Here is a 23,167-nt window from a genome sequence, read left to right as displayed (position 1 = left end):
TCAGAGCCAGTGTGTTTCTGTGGTTTACTGTGTGAACATAGCCAAAAGTATGTGCTGTTGCACAGACTGCATTTAAGACTCAACTCTTTGTTGGGAAAGACTTTGTTTCAATATATGTTTGAAAGATGGAATTGTTTTTTTCTTCCTGACCTCCTAACCTGGGAAATAGATTAGATAGGATCTTTGAAAAGCTGACATTTGCTGCTATCATTCCAACACATACTCTTAAGTAGCTGCCCAGGGGCCAGCTTGTTTTATCCTTTTGAGAGATAATCCTATGTGCATGCTTCTTAACCAGGCTATGTGTTAAAAAAAAAACATATTTGAGAAATGTAATAAAGTTTTCATAAGATAAATTACAGGATGGGTATGCAGGTTTTGTTTATAAAAAGATAAAAGGCTGAGAAATACTTTTTTTCTTATGCATACCCTGTCAGTTATTTTGATTATAAAAAGATAAAATCTCAGTGAAACTGGTTTCATCCATATTGAATATAAAATTATGAAGCATCTCCCTCTTTCAGGTTCAGGATTGTTTTAACTTATTTCCGCTTTAAATTTCTTGGTGGAAGTTAAGAGGGATGAGAAAGGATAAAGCTGGTGCTAAACACACAAATAGCAAAGCTGACATGTAGCTGGTGGTTATTAATCACCTTGGAAAATCACTGAGCAGATTTTCCTCAGAGATCGAAAGCTTATCAGGATTTTCTTTTAAGTCCTGATTTTCTTAACTTTCATGTTAGTACAGAGCTTTCCCGATGATATTTATTCTTGAGCACATAGAGTTGTAAAACCTTCACCTTCCTCATTCAGGAGGTTGGTTATAGAAAAAGATGGTAGCCTTTATGAACTGACATGAGATTTTGGAATGAGAAGAGACTTTAAAGGAAAGAAGAGCCATCTATTTTATTCCTAAAAGACACCTCCTACCAGAATTGTCATGGTTTTCCGAAGCATGCCCAAGACAAATTGCAAGGCAGTCTCAGGAGCTGTGGACCTAATTGTTGCAAAGCTCTTTCTCTCTCTCAGCAAGTCAGTAGGAATCACTGTGATTGAAAAGTTCTCTCTCAGCAAGGTTGCACTGGGCTACCTCTCTTCAGCCATTCCCTCAGAGGGAAAAACTTTGAGACCAGATGGTGGAGCTCTGGAGTCAGAGGACGTGGGTCCCTTCAGCATGAAGCTGCAGCTCTTCAGCCACTGCTGACATTTTTACATGTGGAGCCTGAGATTATGTGATTATATCCAATCAATTCACATTTGTCTGGTGGAGATAAATAATCAAGTCTGTTACAGCCATGGACTTGATGAGAATAGTAATGGGAATGGCATTGAAGGACTTCTCATTTTGGGGACTTTCCTTCTAGAGTCCGGGTTGATTGATATTCTCTATTCATCTGAGCCCCTAAATGCATTATTGCTGATATTTTGCACACAGTCAAGAGTACAGATTGGATGGATTGTCTTTCAAAAGGCATTAAGGATAAACTGCTGTGTATCACTGACCATACCTTATCTTAGCCCCTTGAGTAATATAGCACAGGATCATGAAAGATAAATTTCCCTCACTGTTCGTCCTCACATCTGCCCCTCTCCATGTCATTATTCCCCAAACTGGTCATAAGGGCACTCTGTGAAGATACTAGGGACTGACATCTTAATCTCTCATCTGGTTGGACTAGGTGAAGGCAAAATTGACAAGAAAAATTTTTTGTAAAGACAGTACAATAATACTTACAACCTTTGCCCTGAGTCTGGGTAGGTCCAGTCAGTCTCAGATTCACAGTATTTAGAAGTTCAGGTAAAGCTGCTTGTTTTCTTTTGAAAGTTTTGCTTATGACTTAATATGATGGAAAATTTCCTCCCAGTTAAGTGGCATTTTATATGTGTGGTGTTTGACGGTGTTAAAAATACTCCTATACTGTATTCCATTTGATCCTGTCAGAATGAAAGTATACTTCAACCAGTACTCTGGGTGCAATAAACACTGCTGTGAAGTCTCCCAGTGCCAGCATGTGGTGTTTGTGCCGAATGTTAAAAGTATACAGTTGTACTTTATGTAAAGTGGTCCTTGTTCTCCATAAATGTGACATGAAGTAATTGTGCTGTTACAGCACACCAGGAGTTAATGGATGGGGAAGAGCTGTAGTTTGGCTCCTGTGAGGTCCTACTAGTGTTATTACAAGTGGTTACAACTGAGCTGTTCGTGCCCATTTAACAGTATGTAAACTGGTTTGTAATTAAAAATTTTTCCTTTCCCTGTTTGGTTTCCTGGGTATTTTTTTTAACCTTGAAAATACTTCCGGGGATGCCTGGGTGGCTCAGTCAGTTAAGTGTCTGCCTTCGGCTCAGGTCATGATCCAAGGGTCCTGAGACCAAGCCCAGCATCAGGCTCCTTGCTCAGCAGGGAGCCCGCCGCTCCTCATACTTGCACTTGCGCGCGCTCTGACAAATAAATAATAAAAATAAAATCTTAAAAAGAAAAAATATTTCCAAAATACTGCAGCATCAGCCACCACCTAGATGACATTTTAAGCCCATATTGTTAGTGATTCTTTTAAAGGGATGGAGGTGTAAATAGGTTTAGTCCCTGGAAGACTTGGTGAACTGCAGACCCCAAACACTAATACCAGTTTACCCACTTAGTCAAATAGTTTTGCTGTTGCTAAAGGTCACATCATTGCCATATTTAAACTAAAAAAAAATTGTTATTCTGCCTTTTTTTGCTCTAAGCTGAACATTTTTCTATCTGTAGTCTTGTTTCACCGTTGAAGTATGCTTTTATATTCCGTATGTGCTGCCAATAAAAAGTATGAGTATTTGAAAAGAAAAACCAAAATTGCTTAGCTTAAAAATTGAAAGCATTTTGGCAGAACTGATATAAATGGAAATATTGTCACCATTTAATAAAACAAAGCTCAGGCATAGTAAACTACAGGCCCTGTCACCATACCAATGACAGGAAAGTCAGCACTTCATTTATCCCAAGGTTGTCACTAGAACTTCATTTTCCCTTTCTCTGTTGTAAGATTTTCCTGTGTGTCTTACAGGAGCCAAATACTGTAACAGGATAGAAGTAATCTGGGAATTCTGTTCTCAGTGTTATCCTCCCTCATTTAGCTCTCCCTTCTTAATCTGGGTTTAATTTCAGAACTAAAATAAGATGTAACAATTTGAAGATCCTGATTGGAGACATTTCTTTTAGCTTCGCCCTCTGGGATGCTTTCTGCTCCTTTATCGGATAGGACCAATGAATCTAAACGTATCAGCTTCTCTTGGCACCTTAGTTTATGAATGTTAAAAACGGCTAACACTGACTACTATGTGCTAGTCCTGGTCTGAGCACTCCTCTGACCTCGTTTAATTGTTATATAACAAGAGGATCAGCCTCTTTATAGATGAGGCGATTGAAAGGCCAGAAAGTAACTTCCCCACATCACATTGCTCGTAAATAGGCAATTGGCATTTCAACTTGAATAGCTTAACTCCAGAGCCCACATTGTCATTACCAAACCATCCTATATAATACATAGTACACATTTCATGCAAGGTTAAGACACCAAGCTGGGTGTTTGGCAGGACCAGGAACACATCAAAGCATTTGGGTGATACTCTGATTATAGAGTATGTTTTAGCTCACAAGTTGCCAACTGGTAAACTAATTTTGTTTGGACTGTGCTAAATTTGAAACAACTTTGAATGCTTTTTGGTAAGCATTTGTCTGCCAGATGAACAGGGCAGGGCCCTCTGTGATCCCACCCCAGTGGTAGCTAAGAACTGTTAAGCTTACTCATTTGCACTACCTCTCTGCCCCTGACAGTATTTAGCCTATTCCTCTGTCGTTTCTCAGTGTCTCAGACAAACTTCAACAAGGAGGTTCTGTCTAGTAAGTCATCTGAGTTACTCTGGGGATCACAGGACTAATAATGCAACCCTTGCCTACTACATAATGAGGAAGCCCACCACCTCAGCGCTTGTGAAAAGGCTGCAGTGAATTTATAGTGTATCTGACAATCGCTCTTGGTTACTAAAACCTGAGACATAAGACCTGAAGTGAATAAGGAGGCTTGTCTGAAGAGTTGTCTTTGCCCCAAGGCTAGTGTTAGTCACTGTACTTAGAATAGTTTTATCTTGGGTTTCATCTGGGGTCATCTTCACATAGCCATCACAAGCCTGTGAGGTATACGGGGCAATTTGTAATATGTTAAAAAGTTACATTTGTTGAAGACTAACATAACAGCACATTAATGTACTCGGCATTTTCAAATGTAGCATTTATTCCCATTTTACAAATAAGTAGGATAAGGCTCCAAAAGGGTACATGAACTTGCTCAAGGTCACAGGAATTGGCAGAGTTAGAGCTTGAAACCAACTCTGGTGCCTTTTCCACTATACTATAATAGGGATATTCTCCTATGGATTTATAGTCTACATTCTGCATTAACTCTTAGGCTATTGATGCCAAGGGGTGATGACATTCCTAAAGCCCTAAGTAATAACAGTAGGGCTAAAATGAGATTCAGTGATTGTCTCACGGTGTATGCAGAGGAGAGAAAAGGGGTAAACAAACTACAACTTCACAGATCCCAACACAAACCATAGGGATTCAGAAAAACAAGGGGCGGGCACCTGGCTGACTGAGTTAAGCAATCAACTCTTGATCTCATCTCAGGTGTTGATCTCAGAGTCACGAGCGCAAGCCTGGTGCTGGGCTCTGTTCTGGGTTGTGGGTCAAAACTAAACCACAGGGGTTCGGATTTCCAGGAAGGTGATCTGGCAGTGTTTTAAAAGTAGTCCAAGCGATTCCAATTCAGCCTGACAAACATTTGAGACCCATAGGTCATTTCCCTCCCTCAGCACTTTTCTCTGCTCAGGTGCCAAAAGATCATGAGACCTGGATAATATGGCTCAGGATTTAGACTGAGCTCAGGATTTAGAATTAACATTTAATTCTAATAATTTAGAATTAGTATTCTAATATTTAATTATTTAGAATTTATTTGATTTCTAAAACAGTACTAGAATACAAAAGCACTCTGTGTTGGCTCTCAATGTCCTTATCAGAAGTAGCTATCCTGGGGTGTCTGGTTGGCTCAGTCAGTTAAGCGGCTCAGGTCATGATCCTGGGGTCCTGGAATCCAGCCCAAGTCGGAGTTGGAGTCCCAGCTTCCTGCTCAGCGGGGAGCCTGCTTCTCCCTCTTCCTCTGCCCCTCCCCCTGCTTGTGCTCTCTCTTTCTGTCAAATAAATAAAATCTTAAAAAAAAATTGCAGCCAAGTGTATCCCAAGAATAGCCAAGTGCAAATTTTGCTGAGGGCATTTGGCACTATCGCAATTCTTAACTATTTCAGCTCCCAGTTATTTTATGTGCCATAAACCATTCACGTATCTGTAAGCTATTTCTTTTCTGAAATAAAAATCAATATAGCTGTACTGAATAAAGGCCTCTATTGAAGTGCTGATTATAGGTCCTCACATGCCAGTTACAATATTTAAATACTTGCAAATCATGGGGCGCGTGGGTGGCTCAGTCGGCTGAGTGTCTGCCTTCTGCTAGGTTTGTGATCCCAGGGTCCTGGGATCAAGTCCCACATCGGGCTCCCTGCTCAGAGGGAAGCCTGCTTCTCCCTCTGCCTGCCACTTTCCCTGCTTATGCTCTTTCTCTCTGTCAAATAAATAAAATCTTTTAATAATAAATACATTAATAAATAAATACTTGCAAATCAGTCTAACCCTTTTCCATTTTTTTTTGTCCTTAGTACCATCTGGGATTGACAGCTCAGCCTGAACTCTACCTTCTGAACACCGTGGATGCTGACTCACTTGTGTCTAGATGACTGACAGCCTGAGAGACTGTATAAGAACCACTTTGTCTTAATCCCTTTGTGCCAGGTGTCCTGTTAACATATCTCTGTTAGTTCAGAGGTGAGTTTTGTTCAGATTTTGAACAAAAGGCAAAGATTTCCTCGTGGGAAGGCTGTTAAAAGCTGACAGCTGTAATTGTAGGACAGAGACCCACCCACCTCAACAGTCCTACAATAGCCAGAGTTACATGATTGGCCTATCATGGCCACACACCCCTATGGGCTTGTGTCTTGACTTCTGGCATTTATAAAATATATGTGTGTATATATTTATGTAAACCTGAACATATCCGTTTGGGTAGAGTTTTAAGTTATATAAAATTGATAGGTCTTATTTTTTTTAAAGATAGTATTCAGATAAATCAGATATTTGTTTTATCTGGGTCACAAGTGAGAAAGGAGAGGGAGTAATGCTCTTTTTCAGAATGATCTGGTCAAATTAACTTACCTTTTAAAGTGATACTTGACTATGGCCAGTTAAATTCCACGTCGGTTTTAATCGACCAGACCTGCTTATCAGCTACTTCATATCAGCACATCATTTCTAAGGAAAACATTTCTTCTTTTCAAGCAGTCATACTTGGTCCTGGTCATTGGTGTGCTTTGTAATTACAGTTCTCTCTGTTGCTTTTCTTGAAATCTTGTCAGAGGTATGATGGTATTTTCCAAAGAGCCTAATAACTTGTAATAAGATTCAGAAACGATGCTTTAATCAATGATCAGTCTTCCATGTGACATTGTAACTCAGCCCATTCTAGCATTCAGGTTTTAGGTATAAAAGAAGAAACTTCTAACATTTAATTTTGTAAAGACCCAATAGAAGATGATGGAGGTATTTGTTTTCTTTCTAATGTTTGTAGAGTTCTACCAAATCTTTTCTTCCCATTTTTCCCATGAAAACTCCAAACACCATTTCTAGGTCCAAAATCTATTTCCAGGAATGGCTAATATTTCTAATGTTGAATTTCCCTGAATGCTAAGCATTTTACTTTAAGATATTTATACCAAGTACTATGAGATCAGAACTAGACTAGGACTTAGACGACTAGTTCTCATGTCATAAACTGCCTGCCTACATGTGGGTTATAGACGCTTTCTGACCCCTTTTCTTAACTGGGACTTTTTTCCTTAAGATTTTTATAATAAAAATGTTAATACTTTAAAATGGAAAGATTTTGCATAATTATCTGATGGAAAAGGAGATTTTCAACACAGGGCTCACATTCCTGCATGGAGTTACAGTTGGCTGGAGTGAGGGGTAGCTATCCATCTTCATGGACTATATTGCAGGGCGGCACACGCTCCATTTCCTTCTAGCCGCAGAGGCATGCGTTTGTAAACACTGAAGGTTTCGTATGACTTTGAGCATCATTTTTCTCTCTCAGCTTAAAAGGTAAATATGTCTTATTTTAAAATTTAGTGCTTTTCAGTAAGACGTTTGTTGTTGTTGTTAAATCCAGACATTTTCATTTATAAAGACTTGGCCCTCTAAGTGGCAAGTTTTCTAAGATGATACTTTAAAATTCTCTCATTTCTACGTCGGGGGCCCTTGAGACGTCTGGTAAGAGTAGCATCCTTACAATGTAGTTTAGCGTCCTTCTGATCTTAAAAATGAAACTGAATTAGCATCAATTAACAGCTTTCACTTGAAAAAGAGATTTTTAAAATGAGTTTCAGTATTTTAGATTCTTTATACACAGTTAGCAACTCTAGATGGACCAATTTGGATTTTCCTCCCTTCTTGGGCAACTAAGTTTCTCAGTTTCATTACTAGAGAGTGTTAGGAGAAAGAAAGAAAAAAAAGGTTAAAAAATCCTGTTTTGCCACTCCTAAAAAGTTGAGGTGCTTGGTTAAACAGAGACTAAGTACTTGGGGGATTCTTTAACTCATCTCCCTCCTTTAGCTATATGTTACTAGGAAGAGACTGGAGTTTACAAAAGTTTATAAGTATATCTGTCAGGTCATATAACTCCTGTAATCAAAAAATTTGATCACCTGAGTCATGCTAAAACCAGGAGAGGAGAGTGATTTCTAAAGAGTGAGTCTTGGGTACACTTCTTTTCTAAGTTAAGAACATTTAATCATTCTCTAATTTATGTACAAATCTAGATTTCTTTTCCTTTTTTTTTTTTTTGGTTTTATTTATTTGACAGAGAGAGAGAGCACAAGCAGGGGGAGTGGGAGAGAGAGAAGCAGACCCCCTGCTGAGCAGCGAGCCCGATGCGGGACTCGATCCCAGGACCCTGGGATCATGAGCTGAAGGCAGACACCTAACCGACTGAGCCACCCAGGTGCCCCCTTAAGTCTGTTTTTAGTGCAGAGTATATATTAAGAGAGTAGAATCTTCCCAGTAGCCTGATGAGAAATACCTTTTCATTGTGAAATCAACTTGAAGGGTGACATTTCTATGCCAGCTGTTCTCAGTTTCACTGACCTCCATGGAGCATATTCGATCCAGCTGCTGGACTATTTAGTGGAATAAAGCAGTTGGATTCTTTGGGTACGATTCTTTCTTTGCCTATTTTCCAAAGAGGACAGTGTTGACCAAAATAGGTATACTTGTTGGTGGCACTAGAAGAGCCTCCTGATAGGTAAATGACAATTTCAAAAATTATTACCTGTGCCAATGGAGAGAAGTGTATATAATACACAAAATAGTGGGTTAATATCTGGAATGCAGACATATTTTCAGATATTCTTACATCTTTTCCTTTCCTGAATACTAGACTTCACCTTCCTGTCAGATTAACCCACCACTAAAGGAGACCTCAAAGAAAAAGGAAATAACCACCACATATCATTTTATAGTACGTTCTTGATTTTATTTCAGTGAATATTTTTTCATTTTTTTTCCCCCAGGCTTGGAGTCTTAGGGGAGTAAATTGGGGTCACAGCAGTTAGGACTTCAACAAAGTCTAGTTAATTTTTTAGAACCTTAGGGCAGTTATAGAGGAGTTTGAGGTCACAGGTATAGTTAACATTTAATGTCTGCTTTGGTTTCTTTGTTTTCTAGTGTCATACCAGATTAGCAATAGCATTAGACGAACTCCTTTCACCCCCACAATTGCCTTTTGGGGGAAAGGGATTTTTTTTTTTAGCAATTTACCTTTGTGATCCTAGAAATACTTTCAAGAAGTATAAAAATGAATACACAGATATATTTAAATGTTAAACATTGATGTTTGTGGCAAAATAGTCAAGTTTTTAGATTAGAGTGAGGTGCACAGTGGTAAACCAAATTTTAATAACAACATGACCATTCTCCTCTGATACAATTGTTTCCCATTCTCAAAAGGAATTTATGAAAGCTCTAATTACCTTGCCCTATATGGAAAGAATTAAGTGATGAATAGAGTATCACATTTAATATGGATATAGATAATTTTTCTGTAGCCACTATTATAACTCCTAATTTTCAGATTGGTTTGGCATAATATATTGTCTGCCACTAACTAGAAAGGAAAAATTCTAAAAGTCAGAAAATCATATCCTAGGTTCTGAAAGACAATAAGGATATTTTTGAGTTGACTGTGATTGCTGATTTGGAAATCAACTTTGTAAACAATTGAGACTTACTATATATACAAGGCTATGAGAATCCTGTCTCATTCTTCGGCAGTATAATTTGCTACATATTGAGAATTTATTCTTCATAATAAATAGTTTTCAGAAGCCTTCTTGTCTTAGATGTAGCTTCATTTTTTGGACACATTGAAGAATCGAGGTCTGATGTAATCCTTATACATAGAATAGAGAACACCTAGAAACAAAAAGATGTATATAAATACAGTATCTGTGGAAAACAAACGCTGAATTTCTTCCACTTGTGTTTTCCCAAAACTATCCCTCAACTTAAAAAACAGATGCCTTCCATCTTATTAACTTTTGGCTTGGATCATATAAGCGGCTCCAGGCAAACAAACAAACCCAAAAAAGTTAGAGCCGTTTAAGATGAATATAAATCAAAATCCAAATTTATAATGTTACTATGCCACCCTAGAATTTGAATTTTAAAATATGGGTGAAAAAGTTAGGAGAGTGGGGAGATTTGGCTAGATACTAAGATAGAAACAATAGACATCTCAACCTAGCACACCTCTCTTCAGTGCCTACTTGTGTTCAGTGCCTCGAGGGAAACAAAGGTGAAAGGGATAGAATCCTTGCTTCTAGAGGTTTACAGTCTAGTGGGTGAATTAGCTAGTAGTCAAGGGAAATAGCCTGAGGGATAGTTGTTTCACTGCGGTGCAGGAACGTCACCAAATGTTCATACCCAAAGCAAGTTAAGGAGTCCGCTCACCTCCCACCCCCAACCATATCAGTTATCAAGACGCCAGCTATCTAGTAGTAGATTGTCTAAACTAAATCCTTTACTTCCTTTCCTTCTGCTTTTTTTTCTGATGCTGCTTGTTGGTATCTTCAAAGAGTGCACAGAGAATAAAGGGTGGGTAAAGTTGTTCTCATCTACACACTGTAGCCAAGCGAGGCAGCTGTTGGCACAATTTTCTAACGCAATAGTAGCATAACTGTGACAGATGTATAAAATCCAAGGCAAAAACATGTTTACTTGATGCATTGTGGTATCTATGGAAACATTCTCAGATGCAGAGAGAATTGTAGACCTCCTTTCCCAGTGCTTATTAGACACAGGTAATTCTTACCTCTTGCCTGTCTCTTAAATGTTGGTGTTCTGGAGTTCTGATCTCAGCGCTTTTCTCACCTCATTCATACCTGTTGCTTCACTGGTAAGCAAGTTAGATCTCTTTGAATGTGAGACCCATATACTCATTATACCATATGTGAAATTTCCACATACATAGGCTGCCAAACTTTTAAATTGTGCATAAATAAATAAGTTGAGAATGCCCCTCGAAGTGTTGGTTTATTTATAAACAGTATAAATGTACTCTGGCCAATCTATATATGTGTGAACTTTTTTGTTTTCAAGATAAAAATATTTTCGGGCAGCCCTCTCGGGTCTGCCCCCTCTTCGAAAGCTTTTGTACTCTCACTCAGTAAACTTTACTATCACTTAATAAACTTTGCATTGCTGCCCACCAAAAAAAAAAAAAAAAAGATAAAAATATCTTCTTCCCGCATACCCATGGATCTCCTTATACATCTCCTAGGGTATGAGTACTCTAATTTGGAGATGTCTGCCATAGGCATCTCAGTCCGTATAATATAAAATTACGAGTTCAGGCTGTGGAGTAGATAGCCCATGCAATTGTGAGCGAGAAGTTTTTTTCCTCTCTAAGCCTTGGTTTCCTTATCTGGAAATGGGATTATAACAGCACCTCCCTCTTAGGGTATTGTTAATAAAGACTTTGGTCTTTGTCCGGAGTTCTTGGGTTAGAGCTTCTAAAATGCTTGGAATTTCCCAGATAGAGAGGGGCACTTGGGTGGCTCAGTTGTTGAACATCTGCCTTCGGCTCAGGTCATGATCCCAGGGTCCTGGGATCGAGCCCTGTATCGGGCTCTCTGCTCAATGGGGAGCCTACTTCTCCCTCTGCCTGCCGCTCCCCCTGCTTATTTGCGCTCTCTTTCTCTCTCTCAGTCAAATAAATAAAATCTTAAAAAAAACTTCCCAGATAGGAAGGAGTATCTTGTTATTCATGAGCCCCTTGGATTATACCTGAATTTATGTTAATGGGGTGACCCATGGTGGGCTCCCTAGATAACTTCAGGATGTGGCTAGTCATGCCAGAAAGACCAACCATATGATTAGAGCGTTCTTAGACCTCCAGGAAGGGGAGTAGGGCTGGAGATTAAGTTCTGTCATGAGGCCAGTGATTCAGTCAATCATGCCTACATAATGAAGCCACCATAAAAACTCTGGATGCTGAAGCTCAGTGCAGTTTCTTGGTTGGTAGACACATTGATGTGCTGGAAGGGTGGCATGCCCTGATTCCATAGGGAAAGGGTATAAAGCTTTGAGTTTGGGACCCTCCCATACCTTACCCTACATGTCTCAATTTGCCTGGTCTTGATTTATATACTTCTTAATAAAACTGTAGTAAGTATAGAGCTTTCCTGAGTTCGTAAGTTGTTCTAGTGAAATATCAAACCTGAGGGAGTCTTGGGAACCTCTGAATTTGCAGCCAGTTGGTCAGAAGTGCAGGTGGCCGGGGCACCCCCCTGGTGGCTGGTGTCTGCAGTAACGGCAGTCTCTGGGAACCATGTCCATAAACCTGTGGCATCTAAGGTGAGCTGCAGGTGGTTGGCATCGGCACTGAAGTGTATTGCGGTACGTGGTGTGAAGGAGGTTATTAAGATTAAATCACTGTGGTGTACACCTAACATAACACTATATGTTAACTCTACTGGGATGAAAATAAAAACTTAATAATAAAGTTTACCTACAAAAAATTAAATGAGATAGTAATATATAAGTTGCACATCATAAACACTCATTAACTATTAGCTATTACTGTTTTGTCCAATATGCACTTATCCTCTCACCAAACCTGTTCTTCGTTCTTTATATTAGTGAAAGCACACCTTTTATCTGGTTGCCCGAGCCAGAAACCTAGGAATCAGCCTTGACTCCTCCTTCCTTCCTTCTCTTTCCCACTTAGTTGGTGAGTCCTGAATGTTTCTAGAATCCCTCTCCTCCCCATTTTCACTATTCCTGCTTTAATTCAGACCTAGTTCATCGTCTAATTGACTTCTCTGCCTTTGTTCTCACCCCTGCTTTACAAATCCTCTCTAATCATTTTCCTAACCCTCATAGTGAAATATAATATGCATGGAAAATGGTAGACACAATCTAAACAACCAGATTAAAAGATAGTTGTAGAGTGAATTACCTGGAATTGTGGGTCAAGAAATAGAATATAGGAAGCATCCTGGAAGCCCTGCAGCTTTCCCTCTCTGACCATATCTCCCGCTCCTTTCCACAGATAACCACTGTTCTGTCTTTTGTTAGTGTGACCCTCTGTTTAAACAGTTTCATATTGCCTGTGTTTGAGCAGGCATCTTTCTCAGCTGCTATCATGACTACCTTACTCCCCTGTTTAAATCTTCCACTGACTCATGTCATCTTGTTAACGCCTCAGCTTGCAACCATATACATCTATCGGGGATTTGTTTTCCATCAGTTTCACTATGCCATAACTGGTTGTTTGTTTGTTTGTTTGTTTGTTTTTATTTTTATTTTTTAAAGATTTTATTTATTTGACAGAGAGAAACACAGCGAGAGAGGGAACACAAGCAGGGGGAGTGGGAGAGGGAGAAGCAGGCTTCCCGTGGAGCAGGGAGCCGGATGTGGGGCTCGATCCCAGGACCCTGGGACCATGACCTGAGCCGAAGGCAGACGCTTAACGACTGAGCCACCCAGGTGCCCCTGCCATAACTGTTTTTTGCGGAATTCCCGTCCCTGCATATTTCTGGGTTAGCTTGGCTCATATGAGACATTTTGCTTGAGATTTGAAGGTGAAAGTTGATGCAGCAGCTGCTATATGCTTTTTACACTTGGAGGGCTTGGTGCAGGGTGCCAGGCGCTGTTACAGCTTGTGCATGTTGTTGTTTACCTGCTGGCTCACCTTGCCATTGTTGGGCAGCAGTCAGACCCACAGATCTTTCAGCTCCTTCTGGATCTCCTTTAGCTTCTTCAGCTCCTAGGCCAGGGGATGAGCTCCATGATAGGGGGTCCACCTTCTCCTACAGGTCACACCATGATCAAAGTTGGAGTCCGTAAAAGACTGACCCAAGTTTCTGTTTGTGAGTTCCAGCTCTTCCTTGAAGATTCCAGTTTATTTTGCCTTCCCAACTGCTGCCTTGCTAACTTTAGGCCCCAGCCTTAGAAACGTAAGCAACAGTCTAACATGGACTGTTTAACCAGCTCTCAAAATTGGTTAGGGTCATATTTCTATAATAAATCCCTTTTTGTATATCACTACTGGTAGTTTTGCTTCTCTGACTGAACCCTGACTGATACAGATTATGGTATCACAAGCTTCCAGAGGAACATAACCATGAGGGTAGGTTCTGGGTCATCTGGAATTGGTTCTCTGATCTGATTAGATTTAAAGATATTAATGGCCATTTTTTTCCAGTAGTAAAGAGGATGCTAGCAGTCCATGGCATGCAGTAGTAAAATGTTTTTTTAGATTGTCACCTATAGATAACCTTAATCAGATGCCTATAGAAACCAGGCTTTGGGTGATCAGATATTTACTGTCATAGGACATTTAGTGGAGATAAGGGGTATAATTAGGCTGATTTCTTCTAAGTGTGCTGGAGAACTTGGGAACACAAAATGATGGACTCGGGGCTTTTAATTCCTTAATCCAGGTTCTGTGAGGGACCTGAAAGCTGTATGACTTTCCAGAAAAAAAACTCAGCTCCCATAGTTATGAGGCTGATATTTTTGAAAAACATACACAGGAACTAATCCTGTTGGTGGCTAATTACAACAACAGTAAAACTCCCAACCTCACAGAGTCTCTTATGTCCAAGTTAGGGCATTTCTTTGGAAAGAGTGGGATCCTGAAAATCAGGATGGGGACCTATGGGCAGGTTTCCGTGAGACGGGGTCCTTGGACCCCTGTATCTGAGACTCCTTTGTACTCCTTCCTGCGAATGACTAAAACTTGGCCTGAAAGGTAATCTCCACTAAATGAAGTTGAAATGCCAGAGCTTTCTTGGTTTATGTCCAGGGTACAGCAGTACGGCAGTCATTCTTCTTTACGGGGGCAATTTCATTCCCCAGGGAAATCTGGCAATGTCTGGAGGCATTTTGGTTGTCACACTGGAGGTGGATGGAGGCTATTTGCATGGTAGATGCTGGGGATGCTGCTGAACATCCTGTAAAGCACATGACAGCCCTCCACAACAAAGAATATTCAGTCCAAAATGTCAGTAGTGCTGAGATTGAGAAACCCTGCTGTTAAGGAGGGTATCCAAGGGCTTAGGGAGATTGGAATGTTACAGTGGATTTTTCCTGCTCCCTTACCCCCTAAATCTGTTTCCTTCACCAAGGCTGTGCGAATTATCCTTAATATTTGTGAAAGGAGTCCCTGGCATCCTTGGAGAGTTCTGTGGCAACTGTCTTCTGTAAGCCAGAAATGACAGTGGGAATTGCTAGGCTTTCTGAAGTCAGTGGAGATGATGGGATCCTGAGTGGCAGGGGTCAAGTGGCATCATTTAATTGACAAAGACAGGGAAAGCATGATTACTGTAATGCGCAGCAAAGACTAAACAGTAATCCGCATAGTCAAAGCCACAAAGATCTTTGGCATTGGCTGATTGATTATGGTGTCCCTAGAGTTGAAAGTGGTGGGCAGCATACCAGCAGAAAAGCTCTAGGTTTGGTGAGTAGAAGTTTCACTTGAAGCATCACAGTAGACAGCCATGGCCCCCTGACCAAGTCCCAGATTTGAGTCACTTTACAGACCCAGAGTCCCTTGAATAAAGGAGAGGTCAGACCTCCTTAAGAAAAGACCCTGTTACACAGCCAAAAATATAAATACTGTAAATCCTCCGTCTAGCCTTTCCTAAAGGGATCTGTGACCGTTCAGCAAGGTGCCTGTGCACGAGGAAGGGCAAATAATCACATTTGTGGGAGATTATTAAATATTGGTTCTGAATTGATACTGATGCCTTGAGAATTAGGGTGGTCTACCAGTTAAGCTAGGAGTTTATGGAGGTCAGGGTGGCCTGGTGGGTCCCTGAATTATTTTGCCAGTTCTGGAATGTGTGATTGGAATGGACAAACCCAGCAACTGTCAGAATCCTCACATTGGTTCCCTGTGGTGTGAGGGCTATTATGGTTGGGAAAGCCCGCTGTAAGCCGTTCTACTTGCCATAATCTAGTCTGCAAGGACCTTGATCATCTCTCCATTCCACAGGACATTGCGTTAGTCCATTGCATCGATCTGATCTGACTATCAAGGGGAAATTAGGTTACTACTATACTATCCAAAGGTAGGGTAAGGAGGTGTGTGTCTGGAATGCATATCTTCTGGGGCATTTTATAGTACTCCCATATCCTGTGATTAAAGACAATGGAAAACTGTACCCAGTACAAGCAGGATGGCTAATGACCCAGACCATTTAGGAATAAGGTATGGGTCACCATACCAGTCAAATAACCTTGAATAGCAAAGGGAGTATGAAATGGCTAGAACATGGTTGGAACACCAGCCATGACTGTCTGACCAGTTGTAGAAACAAGGTCTGATAGCTATGAATATTTCTTCTTTATTTTGATTTGAATACATTTGTGTATACATTAACCATTTTTTTTCCTATTTGCCATTTCCCTTTATCTGCCATCGAATGTAAGAAGTGTTAATAATAATTATCCTTGTATTTCAGAATTTAGCTTACAGGATATCAAAGGGGAATGTGACTCTGCTCAAAGACAAATCAACACCACTCAAAGATGGATAAAGGGATTTTGTATCCCCTTTTGGGAGAGAATTAGCATGTTTATGGTTATACATTGGATGGTTGATTTTGCCATTGTCTTAATTTCAGAGTTAAGTGTAATAAAAGAGGTGTCGTATGGATGCCAATAAAGGAGAGGTCAGACCTCCTTAAGAAAAGACCCTGTTACACAGCCAAAAATATAAATTTTTGCTGAACATCCTGTAAAGCACATGACAGCCCTCCTTTTTAAAGGGGTAGACAATGGTGAATTTGTATTGTGTCAACTTAGCTAAACTGTAACTACATTTTCCAGAATTCATTTCCTTTTATTCCCTGAGTTATTGCAGAAGGGACATTTTGTGTAGGATTTAGAAAGCAGAGGTGAAGCAGCAGCCAAATTCATTTTATGCTTGGAAGGCCCTGTTGCAGCATATTTTTGCTTACCTGCTGGCCCCGTTTGTTGGTGTGGGGCAGCAGCTAGGGGTACAGCTACTGTGGCTTCTGCTGAATTTCCTCCTTCACCTTTTCTGACTCCTTGGCCAGGTCCATGTTTGGCTCCAAGATGAAGGGCATCATTTTTTCCCCTGTCACTCCCGTCATCGAATTTAGAGGCTTAAAGATGGTGAGAAATCCACAAGGGTTCCAAACAGTTCATCCTGTGTGTTCCCAGCTCATCCTTGCAGGCTCCAGATTTTTCTTGCTTCTCTCACTTTATATCTCCTTTTTCATTCTAAGTGCTTGCCCTGCCCGCTTGGGGCCCCAGCTGCTGATAAATACGCAAGAGCCTCGCCATTACGTAATTCCAAATGCCTATAATAAATCTCTTATTACATATTACTACTAGTAGCTCTGTTTCTCTCATCAAACACCGACTGATTCACTTACCACACCAAGCTACGTTGAGTTCCACTAATGTGCCATGCTTCTGTGCCTTTGTTTTTTGCTCGGTCTAGAATCCTGATCTCCTTCTCTGACTAGCTAATTCTTCCACATGCTTGGCTCATATAATTTACATCCTGAGCGAAGCCTCCCCTGGACTCTCAGCACTAGTTAAAGGCCCCTCCTTTGTGTTTGTGCTTCCAGAGCAACCTGTGCCATCTCTGTCATAGTATCTGTGATTTATACTGGCTTCTTCTGTTCTTGGTCATTCACCCCAAGGAGACCAGCCTCTTTGAGGGAAGGGACTGAGTCTTATCTCATTACCTCTAGACTGGCACAGGGCCTTGGACATAGCAAGTGCACAGCAGATGTTTGCTAAATGATGAAAATGGCACTATAATTCTGTGGTGAAGTTTCTCGTATTTTGTTCAACACCTGCATATCACAGGTCATGGTAATAAGATAATTACCATACAACTCCCTATACGCAAGCCCCACACCCATCATTCCATAATCCTAGACCTCCTCTTAGGCTGACTCTACCCTGCACAGCATGAAGGAGAACTTAAGAACATTGTGACTTGTTCTCATTAATGTAGACAAAAAGAAAGTTAGATAATTAAGGTCCTGAAGTGGACTTCTTGTTAGAACTATCTGGTTTAGCTGTTGATATACCTGGATTTAACCAGATAATTTTACACCTGTTCTTTGGATTTGACTATGTTAAGTATTACTTAATTTATAGACTAATTAGAAAAGGTTTGCCTATTGCTCAGACTGGGAATAAAAGGAGAACAGATGTTGAGACTTGTGGGCTCTAAAACTGTATTCTTCCCAGTTAAGCTACATTAATAATTATATCTGCTATTCACATAGGCTGGGAACTTGACTTAGGAGAGTGTTAAAGGCTGGAATCTAGAACCACTGCTTTAGTTGGGTTACAGAGGGTACAAACTATTCACTACTCCTTTCACTATACAAGATAACAGAACCCATAACCTAGTTCTCTACCTTTTATAGTTTTTTTTTTAAGATTTTTATTTTTTTATTGAGAGAGAGAGAGAGCATGAGAGGGAGGAAGGTCAGAGGGAGAAGCAGACTCCCTGCTGAGCAGGGAGCCCGACGTGGGACTCGATCCTGGGACTCCAGGATCATGACCTGAGCCAAAGGCAGTTGCTAAACCAACTGAGCCACCCAGGCACCCTAGTTCTCTACCTTTTAAAAAATTGTTTAGGTATAATTGACCTACAACATTATATTAGTTTCAGGTGTACAACAAGGATTCATTACTTGCATGTACTGTAGCGATCACCACAGTAAGTCCGTTAACATTTGTAACCTGCATAGTTAAAGGATTTTTTTCTTGTGTTGAGAACTTTTAAGATCTACTCTCTTAGCAACTTTCAGATATACCAAACAGTATTATTAACTACAGTCAGAATGCTGTGCATTACATCCCCAGGACTTACTTATTTTATTTTATTTCTATTATTTAAGATTTTATTTATTTATTTGAGAGACAGAGTGTGTGCGAGAGCGGGGGGCAGGGGGGAAGGGTGAGGGACAAGCAGACTCCCCACTGAGTGCAGAGCCCAATGTGGGGTTTGATCCCATGACCCTGAGATCATGACCTGAGCTGAAATCAAGAGTTGGACGCTGAACGGATTAAACCCCCAGATTCCCCAGGACTTACTTATTTTATAACTGGAAGTTTGTACCTTTTGTCTACTGTTTTTTTCTTTCAGTGCTTAAAATACCAAGAAATTAAAGCCTCTTATGGGGAAGCAACTTCAGCCAAGTGAAGTTTGCTGTCTTTCTTACCATTCTGCCTCCATTATATCACCTTGACCCAATATTCATTTTCTAAAATAAGTTAAAATATTCTCAAAGACAGCTGAACACAAGACAGAAATTAAGCAGGTTACCTAGAGTCACAGCTCCTACAACAAATCCTTGGGCAGCAACTCTCATGTGAATAAGATGAATGGACATTTTCTGATCTTTTCTGTACTTTAACTTGTAAAGACCATAGGACACCACAGTCATAAAGCCTGCTATTCCTGTGAATTAAAAAAGTAGAGGTTATATAAATAGTAGGCTAGAATCCCCAAGATTTAGAGGGCTGAATAGAAAACTGTCCAAAAGGATCAGTACTTGGAAGATAAGCAGGCCAGATACCAAAGAATACTTTAAGAAGAACTATGCTGGATTTGATCCACCAGATTTTAAAACAGACTCATGGATTCAATATTTGCAGTTTTGACTCTTCCCCAAAAAACCTGAATCATGTAGTGTAGTAATTTCTAATGTTCCTGAGGCATGATTTCATATTGTGCATGGTGAAAGGCTTTTATTTAGGGGCAAGTCACTAATCCAGTGAGCAAACCAACCAAACATTCCAGCATCCATAGCTTTTAAATGTTTGGCTTTACTCCTCTCTACTTGCTATCAAATATGGAGTAAATATTTTGATCTTCTATAAAAATGAGATATTTAAATTTTAATGAGATGAAAAGGTATGACTATTTGCCTAAGAAGTATGTGACTCCAGAAAGATCTGTGACTCTAGAAAACTCCAGAAGTACACACAAATATTTCTGTATTCCCTACAAATGTCAAGGGGTGAATATACTGCTGTGACAACCAAGATCCTGTGTAATTGGCTCTAATACAGAAAACTGATCAACTGAATAGGAAAGATTCTAGAAAGAGATTTTAAAACACTGTGAGAACTTAATTCATGACAAATCAAAATAACCAAGTAACAGATCAAGGAATAGTTACTTAATAAATACCATCAGTACAATCTTTTGGTAGGGTGAACTAATTTGGATTTGTATCTCACAGCAGACCTACAAAAAAAATTCTGCATGGGTTAGAATTAAATGTAAAAACAAAAAAAAATCAACAAAAACTAGAAGAAAACAGAGTAGCATATTTATAACATCTAAAAGAAGGTAAAGTAGACTTTAGAGAAGATGAGGACAAAATGCCATATTTTGATGTAAGAATAGAGAAAACTTTGCATAATATCTCTTATATCTTGTTGATGTATGTATTTATCCCTCTAGCAACACTACACTGTCTTGATTACTGTAGCCATATAGTATGCCTCTATCAGGTACAGTGATTTCTCCCACTTTATCCTTTTTTTTTTTTAAAGATTGTTTTAGCCATTCTAGGACTTCTGCCTTCACATATAAGTTTTAGAATAAGTGTGTCTTATCTACAAAAAACCTTACTGGGATTTTGATAGGAATTACATGAAACCTATAGATCAATTTGGAGAGAACTGACATATATTCTTTATATTTACATTCTTCTTTACTATATATTTAGTCTTGCAATCCATAGACACAATACTACATGTAGTCTTTACATTATCTAGGTCCTTTCTGATTTTTCATTAACATTTTGTAATTTTCAGCATACAGATTGTATACATGTTTTGTTAAGCATATATCTAAGCATTTCATTTTCTTTGGAGTGCTTGTGAATGGTGTTATGTTTTTAATTTCAGTTTCCATATGTTAATATATAGACATGCAATTATATTTATGTAGGATAGCAAGTTTTGATTAGTTATGTTGGCACATGTGTGTCTCTATGGGTGGGTGAGGGTATATTCTTTCAGAATCCATTTAATAGATGGAAGTAAGAGAGTAATTGCATTTACATGTATATTTTATAGGCTGACTAGCAAGTGAAATAAAAATTAAAATGACAAAAACAGCAAAAAACCAATACTAATAAAAGAGTGGTAGGCACGTTGACAAACAGGCACAATGCTGAAAGCTCTGTAAGTTTAGCCAAATCTTAAGAACTCTGGAAATATATAAGTGGTATTAAACTGAACATGCTTCCTGCCCTGGAAATTCATATTCCAAGGAAATAAGCAAAAGAAACATCAGGAAGTTGACACAAAGATGTTTATGGCTACACTACATATGAGGAAAAACTAAACAACAACAACAAAAACTGAACAACAAACTGAAATGGCCCAAACGGAGGAACTACCATAGCTATGAAAAAAATTGTAAGTATAGGAAATACTAATATACAGAAATGTACATATGAAAATGTTAAGTGAAAGGAGTAAAAACAAATTATCAACAGAGTTTCTATATATATATATATAATGTAGGTACAGACCTTGACAGTGATCATAAGACAAATTTAAACAATATAAATAGATTATAATGATGGAAGTTGTTTAATAAATAAAAATGTTTTGTAAATTCTCTGCACAGGACACTATCCTGCAGTAGGAAATACATAGTAGATATTATTAAAATAACAATAGCCAAACTATTCAACAGTATATATTCAAATTTTATCATTTATTTTTCTAGCAAAATCTTGATTCTCTTCCCTTATCAAATTAAGGCTCTCTTCTTAGTCAAATTGATTTTGTTTCCTTTGGAGATTAAAGTCAGAACCTTTACTGTTTTCCATATAGTGTCTCTGCAGTTTGTATATAATTGAATTTAGCTGGAAACACTTTTATCTTTCTACTTTAATCACCCTAAATGTCTCTGGAAAAATAATTCAATTTATGATAGGTACAGTGATTAATCTCTGTTCATGATAGTGATCTGTTCAAGTGGCATCAAGTTCTTGAATTGTTTTTCTAGTTAAAAATGCTAAGGAGGATGAATTAATCACTATAACATTATTTGCTTCCATTTTTTATGGGTGCTATTATCAGTTTTAATCAAATTAAATTAAACTTCTAAACAGCATATTAGTATAAAGTAAAATTTTTATTCTTTTTGATATGGGAATCATGACACAAAGTTGCTAGATTTGCAGTGACAATGAAAACTAACGACATACCTATTCGGAAGGTTTTAAGGAATTAATCACTTATGTAAGTGTAACTTACATAATGTCTCCTTTAAATAAGTTATCTTAATAGTTTCCAGGCCAAACGAGTACCAGGAAAGAATCAATCAAGGCTACAGTATATAATATGCTTAGATTAGCTTAAGCATCCAAAAGAAGAAAGAGAAAGCTTAGGTTTTTAAAACATAATATTGGTGCTTAGATTTTGTGGATTTTTTTAAAAGTCCAGATACATATAGTATTTGTTCTAAATGTAAACATATTAAATCTGTGTTGGGAAAGGAAAAAGAGGCTAAGACTCCAGGTCTAATTATAATAACACTTCTTTAATCTAGAGGTTACTTAACCATCAAGCTCAACATCTGGAACACATCAGGAAACCAGCAAAAAGGGCCACTGAACATGCACATCACAAAGTTCATGCCCTCAAGTGTCCGGACAGGTAGGTAGCCTAGGCTTTCACTCAGAGCTTCTTGACTCTGAATTGACTCACAATTCCTTTGAACTTATGTATCTAGCTTCTGGTGCCACAGAATACTAGAGGCAGAAGTTTTTGATTGTACTCAACATTAATTGGAAGAGACAGAAAAATCTGTAAACATCAGACACAAGGCCTTAAAGGTTGGAGTTAGGGGACAAAGAGACGCCGACATCTCCGTCACTAACAGACTTTCAATATAATAAGCTGATGCTGCTGATGATCTTGCATCATCACAGAAGTGTTAAAATGCATTCAATCTAGTCCAGTTAGAGTGGGTAGGAATTAGTAATTTGAGACAGACCTCTAATGAAGGGGAGTTAAATATGTAAGAGTGGAAGCTTCCTAATAATAATAATAGCTAACATTTATTGGGGATTTGCCATATACTGGAAACTGTTCTGAAAGTTTAACTCACCTTAGAGGGGGTTAGCTTCAATTACCTGAAAAAATTCAATGATATAAAACATTTCATTCCTCAAAGATACTGGGTAAAGCATTGTGATTGCAGATAGTTCTCCAGTGTCCAGTCAAGGCTCATACTTACCTACGGGGACAAATGGGGAGTCCCTAGATTTCCTGATCAGCCGGGAGAGTTGGCCTTCTTCCTCATCTGCTGACCACTGGTTATCTGAAGACATTTTTCTCTGTGGTTGCTGCAAATCATTAAAAATCCATTTATCCTCTCCCAGTATATTGTTGATCATGTGTTCGTCTGTCTTCAATTTGCTTGAT

General features: G+C 39.0%; 2 protein-coding genes across 5 annotated transcripts in view; one reads left to right on the top strand and one right to left on the bottom strand.

The window, feature by feature from the left end:
• The window catches only part of SLC11A2 (solute carrier family 11 member 2), a 36,517-nt gene extending 28,510 nt beyond the window's left edge, over positions 1-8,007 (top strand). For all 4 annotated transcript variants that reach the window (XM_028125559.1, XM_028125558.1, XM_028125561.2 and 1 more), the window contains one exon: positions 5,755-8,007. In XM_028125559.1, coding sequence (XP_027981360.1) covers positions 5,755-5,832 — 78 coding nt within the window. In that variant the 3' untranslated portion in view covers positions 5,833-8,007. The remainder of the gene's footprint in view (positions 1-5,754) is intronic.
• A 1,547-nt stretch (positions 8,008-9,554) lies between these two features.
• Positions 9,555-23,073, bottom strand: HIGD1C (HIG1 hypoxia inducible domain family member 1C). The gene is made up of 3 exons (XM_028125650.2): positions 22,980-23,073; positions 19,035-19,169; positions 9,555-9,619 (listed from the first exon to the last, which is right to left on the bottom strand). Exons 1-3 carry the CDS (start codon positions 23,071-23,073, stop codon positions 9,555-9,557), a joined length of 294 nt encoding a protein of 97 aa, XP_027981451.2.
• Between the last annotated feature and the right edge of the window lie 94 nt (positions 23,074-23,167).

Source organism: Eumetopias jubatus, unplaced genomic scaffold (genome assembly GCF_037043125.1).
Source record: "Eumetopias jubatus isolate StellerSeaLion01/CBP00866 unplaced genomic scaffold, mEumJub1_p1.0 scaffold_8, whole genome shotgun sequence".
NCBI lineage: Eukaryota > Metazoa > Chordata > Mammalia > Carnivora > Otariidae > Eumetopias > Eumetopias jubatus.
The sequence above is the reverse complement of the archived record's forward strand: the minus strand, read 5'-3'. Positions and strand labels throughout refer to the sequence as shown.